Genomic DNA, 23,961 nt, shown 5'->3' with positions numbered 1-23,961 from the left:
TGTGCACAAGGTGACTGAGATCAGTGGTAGGAGTCACAGCGACTGGAGTTAGATACCACAGATTGAATAGGATCAAAATCTATTTTTGCTATATAAAATAGATATATAAAAAGTTACAACTGCATGAGCCTATCACAAGAAACAATGGCATAACTCCTCTTTTCTGAACCTTCACCACACTCTCTTATGCAGTTTCAGAATCTCCCCGACCCCTTACAACTTGCTAGAAACCAGCCTTCTAGCTGGATATTAAATTTCATTCATCGCCACTTAGCACGAAGAGAGCTAGAAGACTTCCATCCCTGAATATGACACATGAGGAGGCTATGAAGTTATACTATACAGTATGTAGTCCTTTTCAACACCTCTGCAACTTTACAGCAACTTAAGAGTATGGATATTCTTTGACATGTTCTTCTTGCTTATAACACTGCAAGTGTTATAAATTATACAAGTTTGAGTACCTCAATCAAGAACAGTTATGTTAGAGGGATGTGACCCAATTACTTTTATTTCATCATATATCTACACAAACATATGAGGCAAAGCTTTAATTGTGCTGAAACTGCCCAATTTCTTGGAACTTTTCTTCCCCTGCAAAAGAGGCTTCCATTTTTTGGCCTCTTTCTCAAGATACTTGAACATTTCTTTAGAATGTCTTTATAATTTTGGTGGGGACACGGCTGAGCTTATGTTATCATTGCAAGATGGCTGTGGGAGTATATGTGTTTAGTTTCATTAAACATTTCTCCACACTCCGCAGCCTCCCCAGCCTGTTCTTCCTAATCTGAAAAAGGGCCATAACAGGAGTTACCTCAAGACATCTTCCCCCAAGTTTTAACTGAAGCACAGGAAGCTGGGAAGACTGAGCACCTGAGATCGGTGCACTCGCTAATTTTGCTGTTAAGGGAAGTCCTTCCTTTTATCTTTTCTTTTTTTAAAAATCTTTCTGCAGTAATTTCTTTAAAAGTAAATACATTTCATTTTAAAATTTCTCTGAAATTTTATTTCCCCTTTGATAGTTTTCATATGCCATTTATTTTCTCATTAATTACAGGATAATGTTTTTTTTTTAAAAAAAGTGGGAGAAATTTTCAGCACAGCACTAATTTACAGTACTGCTGAACAAATTTCAATGGTACTCTCAAATAAGGTTGAATTTCCTTTGATTGGTCTTATGGAATGATTCTGGCAAGCTGGGAAAAAAGCTCACTGAACGAAGTTATTTCCCTTTTACCAAACTGTGGTTAAAAATAATATTGCTGAACTTCACATAGGAGGACTTAAGCACAGCAAGATTCAAGCAACCTTTTTATTTTTGTTTCTGGGAGGTTCTAAATTAGCATGCAGCTAAGAAAAATGTTTTCCAATCTACAAACATAGAAAACAAAATATTGCAGAGAGAACAAAACAAGTTATTTAATAAAGCAAGTGGGTGTTTTTATTTAATACTACCATCTGAATATCTAGATTTAGGACAAAATGTAGTTTCCTTAACATTATAACTTTTGTTGTTGTTGTTGTTGTTATGTGCCTTCAAATTATGCACATTTATTTAACGAGGCCTTTGGGGGTTATTGATAACTGGCCTTGAGGACTGTTTGGATTGATAAATTTGGGTTGTATTTTAATTTGTATATATTGTAATGTGCTCTTGTTGGTTTTAAATGTTGCTTATTTTATTGTCTTTTAAGGCTGTAAACTGCCTTGAGATTGATATGAAAGGTAGTATATATACATGTTTCAAAATAAATAAGACAAAAATTATCCTCAAATAATCTCTAAACTATGTTACTTTTTACTTTTAGGACTGTGTTCAGAACTCAGACGCTGCAGCTGTTGCAGAAAGCTATAACTTGTCGCCCTAATAGATACTTGGAGGTGAGAATATATTCAACTGGTTTTGCAGCAATTGCACTGGATATCTTATCAAGCTTGTGGGCCAATTCAAGGTATTGGTGCTGACTTGTAAAGCCTTTCATGTCCAGGGACCAACATAACTTAGAGACTGTCTCTCCCTTTATGAAACCCTGTGCCAATTGAAATAATGCAGTCAGGCCCTGCTCTATATACCTGCACTACAGAACATAAAATTTAAAAAAATCAAATACTAGGAGCAAGGCCTTTACCACAGTTGCACCTGAAACCTTGAAATTATCTCCTCCTAGAAAGATGAAGGCCATTCTTCCCACATTGTTGAAAGGTTTCTCAGGAAAGTCCATACCTATCTAAAAAGAGCTTACTTCTGAACAGACACAAATAGAATTGCACTGCAAATTAAGTTCCACTGAGTTCACTGGGAATCTGTCATAACTCAATTTGCTGAATTGTACACAGTGATGTTACTCTTCTGAAAGCCAAAAACTGAAACACGTCCTACCTGATCTGTCTTCTCTTGCTCTTTTTTATCTGCATGTAGAAGATGACAGTTTTCTCTTGCTAGTTTCTGGACAAGTTCAAGACGCCCAATATCATCTCGTTCTTGAAGTTTGCACATAACTCCTGCCTTGACAGTTGGAGGGAATGTGAAGATATACTTAAATCCACAATCCCAGGACATGACACTCCAAACTTTTAACTTAAAAAAAATACATTCCCATCAAGTTTCTTCTGATTAGAATGATATTGTTCTTTTTTGGGGGAAAGGCGTCCAATGTTCTCATGGATCACACTTATACTATGGTATCTGCTTAGCAGAATTAAGACAGCATGAACTAAATCAGCTGCTATTATGTGTGCAGCTAATATGCTAGCAGTGCGTTTGTTCCCGTCAACCTATTTCCTGTTACATAAGAGAACCGAAGCAAGAGGTTAGAAATCCATGGGAAAGTTAGCCAAGAACAGCCCTGGAAAAGGATGGAGAGCAAGATAGTCATCCCTAAAAATAACAGCATAATTTTCTCTCACACGCTCCACCCTTCTCTGTATGTATGAAATGTAGCAATTGAAACAAGTTAAGCACAAATGATAGCAGGGAAAGTACATTCTTCTAATCCTTGTGTGCTTCAGACACTTAGAGCTGGAAAAGGGTATAAAAGCAAATGCTCTGCTTTGTGGATATAGCATTATGAAGAAATAAAGCAAGGGAACTAAGACAGCATTTTGATTTTTTTCTATTTAGTAGAATGTGTGCATGTGCACAAGCGAGTATCTATTCTATGCCCACTCATGTTACTGCAAATGGAAACAGGTCTGGAATGCACAAGTTAGTTCTCATCTTCACCCCACAAATCAGGGGTACATACTCAACTATCAGCAGATCTATCTACATTACCCAGGCTATCACAAACAAGACCAGAGTACTTGGAGAACAGATAGCACCAGATAGTAGTGGACCATGCTTACTGGCCTCACTTTCTGCATATTCGCTCAAAGGTAATAATAGCACATACAATAAATATACATGTAGGGTCTGTACTCATGCCTGGGAAAACCTGATTGCAGAGAGTTCCTACTCACACATACAACTGTCTACATGTAAAGCGTCTCCTCACCCTTCTACCCTAATGCACAAAGGCTGGTGTTGGAGCAATACTGTTCCACTTCCATGTATTGCCATACACATACATGTGAGCAAGATACTCACCAAATTAACCAGGTGGAAAAATTATTCCCACCCTAATTATGGTGTTTTAATATATATTGTCACAATCTATACGTGGGCTCCTTTGTGGGTTGCATGAATCAAATATTCTGAATCAGCACCCCGCCTCCTAAAATGCAACTTGCACAGAAATACTCAAAACACAAAAAGGGTTTGGGTCTTTACACAAAAGAAAAATTACTAGCTACTTTGGCTTCTGTAATAGTAATTGACCACAGTGTTGACACTGCACTTTTAGCTATATGGCGGGTCCTGGAAAAGATGTCCCTAGAGGAAAGTCCTAACACTGATAAATGAATAAGCTGGAAGTGACATGAAGGTGAAATACTGGATCTCCAGAGAAATAAGAGGGCAAATCACTTTCATCACACTCAACTCAAAATAGGATTAGGCACGACTTACCCTCAGAGGTATTTTAGCTTTACATCAGGACCACAGAAACTCCTGCTAGCTGTAGACAAAAATATAAAAGCAGTTCTCTCCACTACCACTAAACTTACTGAGTTTTGTATTCCAATGATTTCATGTAAATCAGGGGTAAGAAGCTGATGACCCTCCAGATGTTAGATTCAAATTCTCATCAACCCCAGCCAGCAAGGCCAATGGTCAGGTTTGATTTATTTTATTTTATTTATTGTTACATTTATATCCCCACCTATCCTTCAAGGAGCTCAAGGTGGTGTGCAAACATGGTTCCCCCCTTCTGATTTTATTCTCACAGCAGCCCTGTGAGGCAGGTTAGGCTGAGAGACAGTGACTAGCACAAGGTCACCCAGTGAGATTCATGTCTGAGTGGGGATTTGAACTCTGGTCTCCCAGGTCCCAGTCCGACACTCTAGTCGCTACACCACACTAGCTCTGGTGATATGCTCCAATGAACCAAGGTTAGTATTGGATCATGGCATAGGACCATAGGAAGACTGAGTCAGACCACTGGTACATATACACTGACTGACAGCAGCTCTCCAGCAGGCAGGAGTCTCTCTGGAGATGCAGTGATTGAACTTGGGTCCTTCTGCATGCAAGACAGATGCTCTACCATTGAGCTATGGCCCTAATCGCAGGAATGCTACAAGTTCCCCATCCCTGATAGAAATAATTGTTTATCAAATGGGCATATAATCACTTGTATTGTCCCACCAAGTGGAGGAGGTAGATGTTTTGACACTTTTCCGCATGATCAGAAATCTAGGGACATAGGAGAGTGATAAAATTCTGCTCCATATTTGGCAAGACAATCCTGTTAACTGGCTCACTAAATGATAGCAGTAGACAGATAATCAACCAGTAGCCACTGCAATTTATGCACAATATACAAACATATAAAAATACAAGTGGGCAAATAAAATTGCCAGATTAAATTTTTTAAAACTTATACAAATAAAAATTCAGAGAGCACCATAGAAGCCCTTACTTTAATGACAACCACTAGAAATTTTGCAGATTTCACTGTCACAAGCTTGTCTCAGTCTGCAAGCAGGAAAGTCACATAAAAATCAACTGAACATCCTGGATAAGATACTAATATTGGAGTAAATAGCTATTTATGCAAATCTTCATATAAAGAGAAAAACAGCAATACATGAGCCAGTCTTTCATGACTGCCATCTCCACAGGGATGTGTATGATTCCGGAATTCATTTCTCTTAAACAAACCCTCAAGTCCTGCTGAAGAAAGTACATTCAACTGTGCATTCAAGAATGCTCTTCTATATTTTAAAGCGATTAGATCCTGTAGCTAAGATTCTATTGCACTAAGAAAACTAGATGGAAAACAGTCATACTAGGAATATAACTTTCTCAAAGCAGACAGATTGTTCTGTTGTTCAGTATCAAATAGGCACTGCCTCAATAGATCTCTTCCTTTGCTGAGACCTAGATTTAGTAACTTTTGTGGTGAAAAGCCACAAAAACCTAACCATAAATGAATGGCTTTCACCCTACTGTTTTCATGTGAGTCAAGCAGAACTAAGAGAAGCAAGCCAGAGAAGGCTAAATTCAACTGAAGGGAATAGTTAAATGACCTGAGCCAGGCCTGTGTGAAAATAGATGGAAGACCGGTTTCCAATCACAAAGAGGCATTTGAGTCATATCCAGATACAGAGGTAATTTGTCTAAGGAATTAGACAATGGTCACAAATTGGTATCACTCCAAATCTGAATCCCATAAATTAGCACTACAGGTATAAAATTATAACCTTTTTTGCTGGAAAAAATGCATTAAAATGTTGATGCTCTGCACAATTCATTCGACGCATATTCCTACTGAACTGATTATACTTTGGATGATTGGAAAGCTATGCCCAATTACTTGAAGGCTGTAATTTGTTCAATTAGCTGTTTGGCCAAATACCATCGGGGGGGGCTGTGTTGTTAGAGAACACCATTACCTTGTTTTCACCAGAATTCACTACAAGACGTTATTTTTGACAGTATTCAGAAAATGCCACACAAACTTTCTTAGACACATTTTTGGCTGGGATCTGCATGCACCAAAATAGAAAGAGGTTTTTGTATCCAACTTAGGGGCTTGACAAACTGGAGATGACAAAAACTCAACACCAACATTTATATACAGGCAGGACAGGAACTAAAATGCAACTACGTTTCTGAATGGCACAGAATCTGTTTTATATCCATCTATGGTACACACCATCTTCAACCACATATTATTGTATCTACTGTTGACTAGGAAAAAAAGAATCTTTTATCCATAGTTATTTTTCCCAGAAAGTCATGCAATGAATCGAATCAAATGCTGTCTTCAGATTGATGAGTGCTGCGTACAGAACATCTCCAGATTTTTTTATATATCTGTCAATGAAATTATTTGGAATCAAACAATGATCTATAGTGGATTTTTTTCTGCCTAAGTACTGCTTGTTCGTCTGCCAAAATGGCTTCCTTTTCCAACCAGTCAGTTAGTTTATCATGAATGTGCTTTGCAAATAGCAAGCTTAATTATCAATAATTTTCTGGATCAACTTCAGAACCTTTTTTAAAAAATCACTAAGTGATTATAAGCACACCTGGTAAGTTACCACAGGGTAAATTGTTATCTGTATTCATAAGAACATAAGAACATAAGAACATAAGAACATAAGAAGAGCCTGCTGGATCAGGCCAGTGGCCCATCTAGTCCAGCATCCTGTTCTCACAGTGGCCAACCAGGTGCCTGGGGAAAGCCCGCAAGCAGGACCCGAGTGCAAGAACACTCTCCCCTCCTGAGGCTTCCGGCAACTGGTTTTCAGAAGCATGCTGCCTCTGACTAGGGTGGCAGAGCACAGCCATCACGGCTAGTAGCCATTGATAGCCCTGTCCTCCATGAATTTGTCTAATCTTCTTTTAAAGCCATCCAAGCTGGTGGCCATTACTGCATCTTGTGGGAGCAAATTCCATAGTTTAACTATGCGCTGAGTAAAGAAGTACTTCCTTTTGTCTGTCCTGAATCTTCCAACATTCAGCTTCTTTGAACGTCCACGAGTTCTAGTATTATGAGAGAGGGAGAAGAACTTTTCTCTATCCACTTTCTCAATGCCATGCATAATTTTATACACTTCTATCATGTCTCCTCTGACCCGCCTTTTCTCTAAACTAAAAAGCCCCAAATGCTGCAACCTTTCCTCGTAAGGGAGTCGCTCCATCCCCTTGATCATTCTGGTTGCCCTCTTCTGAACCTTTTCCAACTCTATAATATCCTTTCTGAGATGAGGCGACCAGAACTGTACACAGTATTCCAAATGCGGTCGAACCATAGATTTATACAACGGCATTATGATATCGGCTGTTTTATTTTCAATACCTTTCCTAATTATTGCTAGCATGGAATTTGCCTTTTTCACAGCTGCCGCACACTGGGTCAACATTTTCATCGTGCTGTCCACCACAACCCCGAGGTCTCTCTCCTGGTCGGTCACCGCCAGTTCAGACCCCATGAGCATATATGTGAAATTAAGATTTTTTGCTCCAATATGCATAATTTTACACTTGTTTATATTGAATTGCATTTGCCATTTTTCCGCCCATTCACTCAGTTTGGAGATGTCTTTTTGGAGCTCTTTGCAATCCCTTTTTGTTTTAACAACCCTGAACAATTTAGTGTCGTCAGCAAACTTGGCCACTTCACTGCTCACTCCTAATTCTAGGTCATTAATGAACAAGTTGAAAAGTACAGGTCCCAATACCGATCCTTGAGGGACTCCACTTTCTACAGCCCTCCATTGGGAGAACTGTCCGTTTATTCCTACTCTCTGCTTTCTGCTTCTTAACCAATTCCTTATCCACAAGAGGACCTCTCCTCTTATTCCATGACTGCTAAGCTTCCTCAGAAGCCTTTGGTGAGGTACCTTGTCAAACGCTTTTTGAAAGTCTAAGTACACTATGTCCACTGGATCACCTCTATCTATATGATTGTTGACACTCTCAAAGAATTCTAATAGGTTACTGAGACAGGACTTTCCCTTGCAGAAGCCATGCTGGCTCTGCTTCAGCAAGGCTTGTTCTTCTATGTGCTTAGTTAATCTAGCTTTAATAATACTTTCTACCAGTTTTCCAGGGACAGAAGTTAAGTTAACTGGCCTGTAATTTCCGGGATCCCCTCTGGATCCCTTTTTGAAGATTGGCGTTACATTTGCCACTTTCCAGTCCTCAGGCACGGAGGAGGACCCGAGGGACAAGTTACATATTTTAGTTAGCAGATCAGCAATTTCACCTTTGAGTTCTTTGAGAACTCTCGGGTGGATGCCATCCGGGCCCGGTGATTTGTCAGTTTTTATATTATCCATTAAGCTTAGAACTTCCTCTCTCGTTACCACTATTTGTCTTAGTTCCTCAGAATCCCTTCCTGCAAATGTTAGTTCAGGTTCAGGGATCTGCCCTATATCTTCCACTGTGAAGACAGATGCAAAGAATTCATTTAGCTTCTCTGCAATCTCCTTATCGTTCTTTAGTACAACTTTGACTCCCTTATCATCCAAGGGTCCAATCGTCTCCCTAGATGGTCTCCTGCTTTGAATGTATTTATAGAATTTTTTGTTGTTGGTTTTTATGTTCTTAGCAATGTGCTCCTCAAATTCTTTTTTAGCATCCCTTATTGTCTTCTTGCATTTCTTTTGCCAGAGTTTGTGTTCAGTTTTGTTGAGGGTGGGTAGGTGGGATATCAATGCTACCCAATTGATCAGAACTCGAAACTATATAGGACTGTATACAGTGCTATCCATGTCCAAGTGGAATGCACTTCTGCTTGCACTCTGGGACTTCACTTTCTCTTCTTCACTTGGCTGCCCCCTTAGACCCTCAAAATCTCATCTGGGGGTTGGAGCACACACTAAAGCAGATTTAAGGGGCACAAGGGCAGTTGGGTGAGGAGGAAGGGGAAGTCTCATTTTATAAGTGGAAGATCACCCACACAATGCTCAATTCCACCCATAGTATATAATCTTGCCAATATCCTATCTCTTTTGCCCCATTTCAATACTCCAAACAATTGCCCTGAAGTTAAAATGGGCAGTAATTAATACACCCTTTGAAATTTTCACATTTTATAAAGTAGCTTCCAGAAAAACTGAATGACTGAATGCACTTAAATTAAATTACTGTTCTCTATAATCCACTTGTATAATCTTATTAGCATGCTCCTTATTAGAGCAGATGAATACTTAATGAATGATTTTGCTTTTAAATCTTGAAAAAGAAAACCTTGAAATGAGCATTCACATAAACTAATTATGATACCAAGCAGACCCAGACTGATGAGGAAATTTACAGACATAAGAAGCAGTCAAATGATGGATCATTTCAGCTGCATTGGACTAAATTATTTTATTATAAAGGGCTCAGTTTACTTCTGAATGAAATACTACTTCTGTCTTTTCCCTCAGAATTTTTCTAGTACATTTTAGCAACTAGACCCATTACAGGACATATTCACCATATATATGTTGTCCCGTATAGGGCAAATAGCAAAGAGATTTGAATGGGTAAAAATAACATGGTGGAGGGTTAACCTCCCCTTCACCAATGTCAAAAACCTGGCCTTGGATGGCTCTGCAGCTACTTTTAAGTTTTTTTTAAAAAAGGGCGATTGTCATCACAAATTTCCTGTGTCATGTCTAGTTTGACCTTATAAAATTTATTGAAGCAGATTCTATACATCAAATTATGTAGAAGCTGAATTTGATTTTAGGTGATTAGGTTTCAATAGGGGAAAGGAAGGAATAGTGGGGACTGCTTGAGCTGTGTGATAGCTTATGCACAGCCATGTCTGTAAGAGACAATTAAAAAAATGTCAAGACAGTAAGTCAAATTTAATTAAGAAAAGGAAATCTAGAGCAGACAGGACAATTTCCCTACAGAATGTGGTTGCACAGAAAGTTTAGGACATACTGTATATTCAAAAATATCAACTATCACCAAAGATAAGGAACATCTGAGAAAGGAAGTTATGTCAATATTGAACACAGAACAGGAGGACCAGCTGAATATACAACCCATACACCACCATTTAATTTCAGAAATAAAAATGAAATCAGAAAGTTGTGTGCAGACCTTGTTAAAATGCAACCAATGACACAATGTATATGTAAAATTTTTTTTAAAAAGAGATATACAATCAAAAACATTATTGCCATGATGTTAGATCTTTAATCAAGCATTTCAATATCATGCTTAGCTGCAAAGAAATCATCTCTGCCTTCAGAACAGGATCATAATAAGTGGTATTATTTCAGAAGAAGGTCCAAGAACCTGAACATTAAGAAACTGTGTATACCTGTGCATCATAGATATCCTTCAGATCTTCTTGAGCTGCTGCTTCTTCATCAGTGCTGTTTTCACCATTCTGACTCATTGCTAAGGTTAAAGGAAATGAAAAACATATATAAGTTGGCCTTCAAATACAATAAAGCTAACTAGTTCAATTCCTAAGATCAACCATTGGTTACAATTCTACATTCAGATACACATGCCTAATTTTAAATGGGACTTGTATTGGCATTGCAACATTCAACTATGGACAGGGTTCATGCACCTTTATGACAGCTTTTAATAAACATTTTAGCAGATGTAGGCATCTCACAGTAATAAGAAAGTGATACAAAAAGTTACAGCTGCTGAAAAGTCTTGCTTTCACACAATTCAAAGTGGAGAAGCCCTTCATAATCAATTTACTTATTGTATTTATATTCTACCTCTTGTCCAAAGTTATCAGGGCTCAATTCAAGGTTATGGTATTTATTTATATCCCACCCTTCCTCCCAGAAGGAGCCCAGGGCAGCAACCAATAACACTAAAAGCACTCTAAAACATATTAAAACAAAACATCTTTAAAAACATCTTTTTTAAAAAAAGCTTTAAAAACGACTTAAAAAGCAGTTCCAAATGAGATGCAAACTGGGATAAGGTCATTAGTTTAAAGGCTTGTTGAAAGAGGAAAGTCTTCAGTAGGTGCCAAAAAGTTAACAGAGATGGAGCCTGTCTCATATTTAAGGGGAGGGAATAGTGCCACTATACTAAAGGTCCACTGCCTATGTTGTGTGGAACAGGCCTCCTGATAATACTTACTTATGATTAAGTATCTGCAAGAGGCCTTCACCTGCAGAACGCAATGATCGACTGGGTATATAACAGGTAAGATGATGTTTCCGCTATCCTGGTCCCAAGCTGCATAGGGCTTTATAAAACCAAAACCAGAACCTTGAACTTGGCCTAACAGCTAATGGTCAGCCAGTGCAATTCTTTCAGCAGTGGGGTAACACGTTGGCAATACCCTGCCCCAGTGAGCAGTTGCACTGCCACATTTTGCACCAGCTACAACCAGACCAACCTGAAGGGCAGCCCCACATATATTTATATTAGTATTTAAATCCCTTCATGATCTAGGACACAGTTATTTGTCATAGTACCTTTTCCTATATTATCCATCTTGGGCCTTGCAGTTGATGGGGTTGCTTATCATCCTACTGGCAGGCTTTACATGCTATAACACTAACACACAAGAGAGCCTTCTCTGTTGTGGCCCCCAACCCTAGAATATGTTATACAAAAAATGTTAGGGAAAATAAGAAAAACAGCAGTTTAGAGCTTTCTATTTCGAGTTGTAAATTGGCTCAAGGAAAAAAGGGTTAAGCCCCTATCCTCCAGTGTCATTGGCCCAGGCCTGTTCAGGCCCTACACCATGACCATTTTTAAGCTTTTAAGGCTCAGAGCATTGGATCTCCCATATCACATACAATTTGTGCCAGAAAGTCTATAAAAGCTGACATGGATGTTATATACAGACTTCGTTTAGACTGCAAGATGATATTCCACCATTAAGTGTTCTTTATTTCTAATCTAGCAGCATTTTCTCTTATGATTAAGTAACTGGGCAGAAAATGCCTCTCTCCTTTTCATGCACCAAGTACATCTAAAAAGAGACAACATCTATAAGTCAAATTTTCAAGCTCTACAAATCTCCAAGCAACTGCCCTGAATAATTATTTGGCCATAATGCCACTGATAAATATGGCATTTAATAGGGTAACAAACAAAAATATAGATCTCTGTTCCAAGGAGCGTTTTCACAATTAAAGTTTTCACAATGGGGAGGGGAGCAAAGACAGAGGCAAGGCTGACAGAGCAAGAATGCATGAATGTACAGTCATTGTATTTAGTGTTGTCAAATCTTCATGAAAAAGGTGGACTCTAAGAGGAAATTCCAGGCAGAGGAAGCAACAATGGAGTTACATGGGGTATCTGGTTGGCCACTGTGAGAACAGGATGCTGGACTAGATGGGCCACTGGCCCAATCCAGCAGGATCTTCTTATGGGGGCTAAAGATTAGTAAAGGAGCAGAAATCACACTGAGGTCCATAATGCTATCAAATAGTATCAAAATATTATATTTTAAAGAGCAGCACATCTGGCCCAAATTTATTCATCAGCTTATTTATTTATTTCTTTGTTTATTTATTTATTATTTAATTTGTATCCCGCCCTTCCTCCCAGCAGGAGCCCAGGGCGGCAAACAAAGTGCTAAAAACACTTTAAAACATCATAAAAACAGATCTTAAAATACATTAAAACAAAACAGCGTTAAAAACATTTTAAAAAACCTTTTAAAAAGGTTAAAAACATTATTAAAAAACATATTAAGCTTAACTAAGAAGGGAAAGAGATGCTGTATTTTTGCTGCAGTTAATTCATGAACATGCCCATGAACCCATGAATACTAAAACATACAGCTGTGAATATTAGGTGATACAAAATGTACTGTGCAAAGATGCTGCTGAATTTCTTTAAAAGTATTAAAATTGGGCAATAATTTCCCACTTTCTGGTACTTAATTTTCTGCCTTTTTCCCCTTAAAAATGAGCCAAACCTCCATACTTGATCACTACCATAGTGCAAAAGGGTGGGATGGGAAAATGCAAGAAAATGTTGATTCTTTAAGAGTTCCCTTAAAATCTGGCATTACTTTGAATCTCTGGGTTATAGCCAGAACATGCAATAAAATTTCCTAATATTTTATTTATTTATTTATTTATTTAAAATATTTCTATCCTGCCCTTCTACCCTATAACAGGGCACTCAGAGCAGCTTACAAAAATAAAATATGTACATAATAATATTGTAAGCAGTAAAATCACAAAAACATTGAAATAAATTAAAATACATAAAATACAATTAAAATAAGCTTGAAAATGAGCTCTAGCCAACATAAACTGTGCTCCTCTATTCGCTCTCCAGCTGAGAGCAAAGGAAACCACTTTTATTATTTAAAAACAAAAGCAGTGTTTATTAGAGCCACACATCTGTTCAATATGGCACACAGTGTGACTAGAGTGCAAAGAGTGCAATCAGGTTTTACTACAGCCTCTCCCCATTTCTCCCAATGCTATATCCTGTTCTAGCCATTGAAAAGGTCGCCATGAATAAAATAATGAGATGATGTTAAATGAGCATCAGCTTGCTGAAATGCAATTTCAAATGCATCCATCTGCAAATGAGTCAATGGAGTTCAGGATGTTGATTTTTTTAATGGTTACTTAAAGATCAGGAGGCTATGCCTTGATTTAATTTCCTTACTCCCTTATGGGCAACAGGAAGGATTTTCCCTTCAAGGTATTCTGTAAAACCAATAATAATGTAAAGGCTTGCTTCAGGAGAGAGACTGGGTTTACGCAAAAGGGATTACTATTCCTGCTAAGGAAGGCTTGTTCAATTTCTTCAGACCTCTTTCAGAGAGAGAAACAACCTACTTTGGCCTTAAAGGAAGATTCACTTAAAATGGGCAATAATCATATGTGGTTTGTTGCTTAGCCTAAATTAAGAGAGGTTCAGCACTTCAATTATAAATCCTTGCTTTCTAATAGGTGACCACTCATCTGGAGATAATTCTGTTCTAAATTGTAATCTGGCAAACAGAGCCCCCACACAAGAGATAGTTTTCAAGGGACTTTGAGAAGCAAACATATGGGCAAAGACCTATAATCAAAACTGTGCATAACTTATACCTCCCCAAAACTTAATCACTTCCAATTAAGCAGCTGTAATATGTATAGACTTTCTGAAATTTCCAGTTCCAGAATTTGGATTTTTAACAAAATGGACTGAGGTTGAATAGCGAGAATAGAAATATCATGGATACTGGAGCTACTCAGCCAATAAAATTGTAGTGGGGGAGAAAATAATAGCCAGACATAGCAACCTGTACCTAAATGTAGATAGCTATACATAATACAATGCTCGGCTATAATACATGAAGGATGGTCATTCCAAAAGGAACATAAGTCGAAGTTAAAATGAAAACCGCTGCATATTGTTTCTTGAGATTATGGGTACCTATTTTCACCCAAAATGGTGTTTAAATGGAGGATTGGAAGGTTGGGATGGATGGTGTCTGTGGGTCCCCTCCAAGTCTGCAATGCTACATCTGGAAGTTGGGATCTGCAGTGGAAGAAACCTGTTCCACTGGTAAAACAAGTTCCTTTCATAAGTTAATAGTTCTGGCCAAGCCAGTTTCTTTATTCACTTGAAGGGATGATCTACATGTCAAGGAATGTGGTTCATAGCATTCTTGTTGCTAAGGGAACTCTGGCAAGAGAGTGATTCCCTACCCCATACTGCGGCCAGGAGGTGGTCTGTGTGTGTTAGAGTTAGTCTGAGGTGAAGGTGGAATGTGGCCCATAGCAATCTTGTTGCTAAAAACAGTGGGGAGATCATTAGTTTCCCATGTGCTAAAATGCATAGATGGCAAGAACAGTTAAGGGTGAAGGCTAAAACTTAAGAATAATGCTACATACAATCATCTACATATGGCATTAATCTAATAAGGTATATTGGTCTGAATCCAAAGTAGTAATACATATATAACAACCAACTGCGTAAAATGCACCTTCATATATTGCTTTTGCTGCAACAGTTTCTGCTGCAAAAGTGAAGTATTTTTGTTAGCTTTAAAATAAACTTGTCTTCAATAGTGGGATCTGCTGCAGCAAATGCAAATATTCACACAAAAACAAAAGCTTTGACTACATATGCAGGCCCTCCTCCTCCTCCCCCAAGCAAGCATATCGATTTTTTTTATGGTTGTCATTTCTGTATCTCTCCTATCCATTGGGATCAGTGTGGTAACAACTGCCTATACCAAATTTAAGTACGTCATCGGTGCTATGTTTTTCTCACCAAAGTGTTCTTTGGTGTCCTCATGATTATGGCATGTAATTTAAATCATTTTACATATAAACTACTTCAGTGTTGTTTTATTTTTTAAACTGGCAAGAATATGAAATGCAAGGAAATTTCCTGTCTCTGGTGTGCAAATGGTCATTTACTTTCTTTTGACCCGAGGTGTAAAGCTAATATTGAATTTGCAGAGATGACTACTCATTATGCTAGTTTAGCTTCCAGACAGAGAATCAGTCCTGAAGGATCCATTATAAAATAGGAAACAGGATTCCACCAACCCTATCCCCACATCTCTGCAAAATTTACTGGAGTATTTTCCATCATTGTGCAGTGCTTAAGAATAAGCAGCAGATGATAGCTATAGCAAGATGTTAAGCAAGGAGAAGTCATGCCATTAAAAAAAAGCTCTGCTATTAAAATTAAAAATTTAGAATGTGGCCTGTCTAACACTGCATAACAAACAGAATTAATTAGTGTTCATTTTCTCCACTCTAGCTAAATTGACCTCAAGAGAGATAAGGCACAAAATTAAGCATCAGAAACTAAGTATGCCTGAATTAAAGAACTAGTATTATAGTGCTACGTACATTGAATTATGATCTACAGTGAGGTGCCAGTTATTATGGATTTTTTACATTCATTGTCTGAAATTAGTTTATAAGTTCCATGTTACCAGTTAGCTTAATTTCTTCCACATGTAAATGTGAAAGACTACATTATTAACATTTGCCTGTCAGGATTTTATTGTTTATGTGGCTATTATAATATAAAATCACACACACACACACAAAAGAAAATCCAAGAGAAAGGTTGAATCATATCAATTTCCAGAAGTGCAAATTATCAACACTTAAAATTATAAGGTTTTCCAAATAATTTAGATTAAAACAATCTCTTTGGCAGTTGACACTGTTTTGGGTAAAGAAAAAAGAAGTCTGTCACTCTTTTCTTACTACTAGCAAATATAAAGTTACATCTAACTTTGAAATTATCTGATTGACCATCTAAAGGAGTCTGAAATGAATATAAGAATCTATTCCTGGGTAAATAGTATAAAGGGCAATAAGGAATATAATGGACAGTATCTTCAATCTGGCCTGATCCACATGTACAGGGGTGTCTCCAAACAATCGCCTGTGAGTGCCATGGTGTCTGCGAATACTTTCAGTGGTGCCCCCAGTAGGTGGCCCAGAATCTGAGCTTTCATTTTTTTAAAAAGTAAGTCTCTAGACCTCCTGGAAAGAAAATTATGGAACAAAATATGCAGTTATCCTTCTAAGCAATTTCTGTCAAATGAGCCAGTCTGGCTGCTCCCTCCTGTCAGTATTAGTCAATGAGTGAAATCAGAGCTGTGACTGATAAGTGAGTTGTTTGGACACCAAGCAGTAGGAATCTCTGAGATCCTAAAGAGCCGCTGATTTCCCCTCCCTTTTAGGACACTTTTTCTGCTTCTGTCTTTTTTTCTAGTCCTTGGAATTTCCATAAGTTGCCCTTTTTCCTAGCAACCAGGATGCATCTTTCCTGTAATGGGTTCGTCTGAGATCAGATAGTCCCTAGAAATTGTTTTCTGGAAATATTACTACACAGTAAGTATGGGTAATGTTAAAGAATCCCCCTCCTCACAAAGGCAAATGTGAAAGCTTTGCAAAGAGGCTTAGGCATGTTTCTTGCTTTACAGGATCTAAAGACCAGGGACTTATTAAGAATTCACTACATAGTTAGCTTACAGTACAATGGTATACATGTCTACTCAGAAGTAAATCTCTGTGTTTAATAGGGCTGACCTCCAGGTAAGTGTACAGGATGTTTAGTTTAGGATCGCCTTTGGGGAAAAACAGGGTTCTTGTAACTTTAACAGCTGTACAGCAGGCAGAAATTCCACAGGTCAAGCCTTTTCTAGTAGAGAAATACAATAATGGGAAAAGCTTCACCATGATTACTCTCTAATTCTCTGCTATGCCATGCCCACATGGCAGCTATCTGCAACCAGAGCCCCAGCACTTTCTCAAAATTTGAAATGTGCCTTCTGGTCCAAAAAGGTTGGCAACCTCTGACATACACAGTGACAGTTATTTGTTGGACTATTAAAGAATTTACTGGTCAGAGATTCTGTGGGGATAGTTTGAAATCTGAGTTGAGTAAAATGCATGTCTAATGGGGGGGATTATTTGCAGCAGATAAACAGCCCCTTTGTGGTTGGATTTAATTTTAATATATTGGACTGACGATTTTGAATTCTTCATATATTCAAAGTCAGTTTTGGCATCTTCAGTAGAAATTACATCATGGATCTTATGGTCAGAAATGTCCTGAGACGGCATTACAAGGGAAACCAAGAAAGTTGGCGTAAAACTGTTACAACATTGTGCCTAGCCTTCTGCATGTCTAAATGCTGCTCTGGTATTAGCAAATCCCCCCCCGCATGGAATCATAGATTTATTGTGTCTGTTATGTGCCTTCAAGTCAATTTTGACTTATGGCAACACTATGGATCAGAGATCTCCAGTAGCATCTGTCATGAACCACCCTGTTCAGATCTTGTAAGTTCAGGTCTGTGGCTTCCTTTATAGAATCGTTCCATCTCTTGTTTGTCCTTTCACTTTTTCTACTCCCTTCTGTTTTTCCCAGCATTATTGTCTTTTCTAATGAATCATGACTTCTCATGATGTGTTCAAAGTATGATAGCCTCAGTTTCATCATTTCAGCTTCTAGTGATAGTTCTGCTTTAATTTGATCTAACACCCAATTATTTGTCTTTTTCGCAGTCCATGGTATCCACAAAGCTCTCCTCCAACACCATATTTTAAATGAGTTGATTTTTCTCTTATCCACTCTTTTCACTGTCCAACTTTCACATCCATGCATAGAGATTGGGAATACCATGGTCTGAATGATCTTGACTCCAATGTTCAGTGATACATCTTTGCATTTGAGGACCTTTTCAATTCTTTATTGTTATGGTCAGTGACCAGCATGAGATAGTCAGATAAAATTGTTAAAGCACAGTACTATAAAATAGAATTATCAAAGGCATAGTTATAAAAGGCATAGTTATAAAATCCAATATAAAAACAAAACAGAACAGAACAACCAAGAATTACAAGATGGCTAGAGTCAATTTATGGTGAATTTGATCGCTGCAGCGCAAAATTTGGCAACACTGGAAGCAATAATTTTGATCAGAAAGAAGTAGGAGGACATAAAATGCGTCTGATCGTCCTGGGGTATTCGATAGGAGAGGTACAACTGAAGATCTTCGTAGATCAGAATAAAATGGGCAGTGTAGGAGGACGTGGGTCACTGTTTCCACCTCTCCAGCATCACAACGGCACTTACGATCATAGTAGGGTTTTTTATATATATCTGCCCTCCAGGACAGCAGAAGGGAGGGCACTGAAATGTGCCAATGTGAAAGCTCTGCGATGTTTTTGCACCGAGAGTGCAGAAAGATAATTTGCGGGCTTGTTGAAATGTAGCGCTCTATCCACTGAGGCATACTTAGAGGACAAACCCAAGTCTTGTTGGTGCTCGATATCAGCAATGCGTTGCCTAAATGTTGACCAAGCCATATCATAACCTTGGGAAATGAGGTAGCCCAGGGAAAGACTATATAGCTGGAGCTTTGGGGGCAAGGTTTGTTTCCATCAGTTTCAGATGAAATATATAGATGTGGATAACCTAGCTTCAGTAGTCAATGCTCTGGTAACCTTCAGCTTGCATCAGCTTGGATTACTGAAATGAATACCTTTGAAGAGAGTCTGGAAACTTCAACTGGTGCAGAATACAGCTGGAAGAACACTAAATTGGACTGAGCTGGAGTGAAGCAGAATATTTTCCCCTGACCTTGTGCTGCATTTTAGCAGAAGATCAGGAACAAGTCCCTGCTCTTTTGGGAGACAGGTTGCGGCAAGAAAAAATGTTTGGATGGCCACAAAGTCTAGCCGATTTTGCAGCCACTGTTTCTAATTCCTTTGCTTTTTCCTTTAATAGTTGAGTTTTTCTCCAACGTTGTGTCGTGTCTACAGTGTCATGTTTATATTCTGTGAAAGGTATACATTGTTCAACCTGTAAAACAGTGCACTTCTGTTTCATTTATAAATTTCAAATAAATAAGGACCTTAAGTTTAACTCTTTGAGGTTTCTAGGTTTGATGTGTATATCATAAAAAGTCTCTCATTCAAAGTACATTCGTCTAGATGCAGAGAGCTACAGTAGACACAAAGACATTACAAGAATCCAGTGGGATTTTTTTTAAAGCTTGTTTTCTTTCAAAATAGGCCTCACCAGCCCATATCACAAACTGTTTGAAAACTCACCTGACTTTCGTAACATGGGCATGAAGGACTACAGCTCAAGCAACACAATGCCAAAGCCCCTCTGGGCACATAAAACTACTTGTGAGTTTTTTTGGGTCTTTGCCATGGTATCTTTATAATCCCTATATTGTTTCTTCTACATCATATCCTAAAAGGAGTTTCCCCATTACGCCCCTATTTAAAAGGCAGCTCTTATCTTTTCTGCTGTCTTAATTGAGTCTGTTCCTGCTTTGAAAAGAACTTGACACTATTTTTCTTGGCTTAGGAGATTTTTCTTTCTCCTTAATATTCTACACAAAAGTATTTTTTAATCTGATGATACAGCTCTTGCATTAAAAAGAGCTTAATAACTGTTCCTTTTCATAGGGTGCTGGGGGTTGTGTGTTTTGGATTTCTTGGACCACACACAAATCTCATTTAAACTCTTACATGATTAGACACAAACCGAAACCTTTCCAGGTTATACTTTTCTGTTCTCAGAATCAAATGTTCCAACCTTATTTACATCTTGAAAAAGGAAAAAACATGAATTGTTCACTACAAACAGGACAGATCATTTAATTAACATACATGGCTGTCAACATCTATATTTTGGAATATCTAATTGGAATATGTTGTAAATATCTAATCACCTTTTCCTTCATAGTGAGATGATTTCACAGCAGGCACTTGCAAATGTATACATCCCATAGCAGCAATAGACCTCTGAGAAAGTTTGCTTACAGGTTTCAAAAAACAGCAAAAGTGTTGCCAAAGTATAACCTAGCTGCAAATCTTTGCTCAAAGCTACTAGTTATCCAGATATGAACATCACATCAACAGAGCTTCAAAATTTTGCAGCAATGAAAAAAGCTGTCAAAGCAAGATGTACAGCCTATGATACCAGCTCCCATTGTCAGAGTTCGTATAAAACTTTATTATAATTATGTCAAACAACCTTGAAAATCTGGATGTATACATTTCAGCTGACGAGCATGGATACATAAGCATTAATTTACAAAATATTTTTTAAAAATTAGCAAACAGAACACTGTCTGCAAGGAAAGCTAGAACATCTTAAACCAGTAACTCTTATCATCATCGCTGCTCTCTATATTAGTAATATATATTACTATATCAAGTGAACATTAACTGGACAACAGGGAAGAGAAAAACAGGAATAAAGTAAGCATTGCTTGTTCCATTTAATCAGTTTTATATTTCTTTCTTTCAATGTAGTCTGAAAACAGAGAATACAAAGCTGGATACACTTACCTGATTTTCTTGCCTTCATAGCAAGAACAGCAGCCAATTCTCTCTGCACCTACCACAACAAGAAGATAAAGTGTTACAGCTGAGCCGATAATCAGGAAATTGCTACACGTATAGAGCAAACCATCTGAGATATAGTAAGCTGCCTTATAAGGGACAGATCATTGGTCCATCTAGCTCAGTATTGTTTATACTGAGTGGCAGAAGCTCTCCAGGGTTTCAGAGTGGGGTCTCTCCCAGCCCTACCTGGAGATGCTGGGGATTGAACCTGGGGCTTTTTGCATGCAAAGCAGATGCTTTACCAAGGAGCTATAGTCCTTCCCCCATCTGTGCTTTCTAGAGTGCACAACCAGCCATCCGGAACTCCCAGAGTTAAGCTCTAATCGTCTGCAAACTTATCCAGAAGCAACCTCCACTAAACATACGTGGGACATACTTCTGAATGAACACGCATAGGATAGTACTATTACCTAAGTGACAGTATCCTCATAACAAAAAGATCTTTGCTTCAATACAATAACTATTAAACACATAAATACAACTGGGATATTCCCATAAGCAAAGGTAACGATACCAATGGAAAACAATTTGCAATTGTTAGTTTCATCAGTGCCATCATCCTCTCTCTCAAATAGTTTAATAGATCAGGACTGGATATTTATTTAACACAATGGGCAGTATACAACAAAGTGCTTCTCCTAGCACAAGGCTGCACAACAGAACTTCCCCTCCCTCTGCCTGTGCATCCCCCAAATTTCTTCTGGGAGTTGTCCTGCCCAGAGCGAGACTCACGAGACAGAGAGGAGGATGGAATCAATTCCTGTTTTATTAAAGTAACATCGAAGGCAATATGTTTCATAGGCACACTATGCTAGCTCACTGCAATCCCTAACTAGGCTACATAAGTAAACTCTGCAGTGTGTGAAGGAAGTTGAGTCAGCACCCCTGTCAGGGAGGAGCAGGCTTAAGTAGGAAAGGTCTTCGCCCGACTTCCGGGAAGGGTGACTTCGCTTGTGCCTGCTTTTGGGATGGGCTCCCGCCTCAAAAGAAGCTTATTCAGATATAAATCAGTCAGAACATTTTTTTTTTGACTGATGAAATTTTTCCCGGGCAGGGAGAAACGTAGAGATCAACCTCAAAAGCCTGTTTTTGTTGGGAGGACTGGATTTCATTAATTTATGAGATAAGGTCCAGCCAACAATACTGGACGGACTTTCGAACAAGCTCTATCTGCTTAAGCGATACGTTTATCTTTTCTTTAAAGAGATAACGGACTAACAGGCAAGCACCCTTCTTTCTATTTTTTTTTACTTGGTTTAAAGTGTTGCAGCAAAAGGAGATTTGTCAGATTGATCGGCTTTGGACAGCTTCTGGGTGAGCTATAACTCTTCTCTGTTATCCACGAAATTAACAGCTTATCTCTGTTTCTGTCGCAAAAAGCTGTCCTGGAAGTGCATTCTAAAGATATACACAGAAGAGGGATTTCTATTCCTGATTTCTATTCCGAGGAATATTATATTGTCTGGGACTATTCTCTTTTTGGTCTATTTTATTTTGACGAATCTGCTTCTTCACGACGCCACTAACTGTTTTGATGCTGGGAACTAAATTTGTTTTGCATTCTTGAACATAGAGAGATAAGGCAGGTTGCTCTGTTTATACTGTGATGTCATCAAGCCTGGAATATTAACCCAATTGTTGCTGAAATAAGAAGTGGTTTTTCTTTATTTTTGTTTTGCTTTGTTTTCGTGGTTTTAAAAATGGCAATCAAGAAAGTGGCTGAGAATCTGGAAGTAACTATGTTTCAGAAAATAATGGATGAGATTGAGATAACGAAACAAACCCTGCGACAGGGTAGTAAGGAGCTGAAAATTGAACTGAGCAAAATGACGCAGGAGTTTAAAGAAATAGGGGATCCTGTGAGAGAGGAGAATGAGATCAGAGATGAGAAAAGAAAAAATAAAGGGAAGATACAAGCCCTGGAGATTGGAACAAATGTGGAATTGGAAAAAGATCTGGAGTTTATGGATTTTAGAAATAAAATCTACTGTTTGGAATTTAACGTTATCTCTGAAGAAATTAATGAAGATATTAGAGATAAAGTTATCAATGGCTTGGATAATCTTCTGGACTGGAATGATGTGATGGAGCTTGATATAGAGAAAATCTATGGAATTAACTGCAGCCATGTGACAATGGAAAAACTCTTAAGAGATGAGCCAGTGCATTTTGTAAAAAAGAAGAACACAGATATGACTTTACAACAGTATTTCAGCAACTTATTCAGAATGGATGGCAAGAAAATATTTGGGATAGAGGAAATTCCCATCAGACTCTTATTATATGACTATGGCTACAACAGCAAGATTATTATGGAATACTGATAATGGAAGATTGGACACTGAAATTACTGGACTTAACAGGACTATTGAAGATGGAAGATGGAACTAATAGGGATAATGGAATAATGGCTATTGAAATTATTGGACCTAACAGATTCTGATGAGATGGATTAATCGAAATGTTTATTTGGACTATGGTTATGACAATAAGATTATTATAATTATTAATGAGATGGATTAATTGACATGTTTATTTGGAGAAAAATTGATAGATATATTTCTTAAAGAATTGAAACCTCTCTTTGACTTTTTGCGGAAAGAATAAAGTAATGTTTATGAGATTTGATGATTAATTAAGATAACTACTGGAGGAAAGTGATTTTATAATATGATTTAAGAGACAGGATTGTTATATATTGTAGACCTATAACTGATTTGATATGTGACAAATGGGAAGTCAACATTTTATTTTTATTTTTGTTTAATCATTTTTGTTTTGTTTTGTTTTTTTGTCTTTGAATGTTTTATGATTTTGTTTTCTATGTTTTATGAAAATTTGAATAAAAATTATTGTTAAAAAAAAAAAAAAGGAAAGGTCTTCGCCCGTAATCTCTGACTCCTCTGAAGCACCTCCCTCTGACCGAAGCGCTTCTCCCGGCGCCTGGAGCGGGGTGAAAGGGGGCATGCCTCCACTGGCTCACCCGACAACACAGCCTTGATAGGTGCCGACTCGGCTTCAGGAAGTTGGGAAGCACTTGACGTGCCAAGGGGGGAGCTCGAC

General features: G+C 38.0%; 1 protein-coding gene across 2 annotated transcripts in view; it reads right to left on the bottom strand.

Moving 5' to 3' along the window:
• RAPGEF5 (Rap guanine nucleotide exchange factor 5) overlaps window positions 1-23,961 on the bottom strand; it is a 201,837-nt gene that overhangs the window by 127,747 nt on the left and 50,129 nt on the right. Inside the window, exons 7-9 of one of the 2 annotated variants that reach the window (XM_061586583.1) lie at window positions 20,842-20,890; window positions 10,374-10,453; window positions 2,381-2,506 (exon numbers count right to left, since the gene is read on the bottom strand). In XM_061586583.1, the coding sequence (XP_061442567.1) occupies window positions 2,381-2,506; window positions 10,374-10,453; window positions 20,842-20,890 (255 nt within the window). The remainder of the gene's footprint in view (window positions 1-2,380; window positions 2,507-10,373; window positions 10,454-20,841; window positions 20,891-23,961) is intronic. The other variant, XM_061586584.1, reaches the window with a different exon arrangement.

The sequence above is a fragment of the Rhineura floridana genome, chromosome 10, assembly GCF_030035675.1.
Source record: "Rhineura floridana isolate rRhiFlo1 chromosome 10, rRhiFlo1.hap2, whole genome shotgun sequence".
Lineage (NCBI taxonomy): Eukaryota > Metazoa > Chordata > Lepidosauria > Squamata > Rhineuridae > Rhineura > Rhineura floridana.
This window is presented reverse-complemented; position numbering and strand designations above follow the sequence as displayed.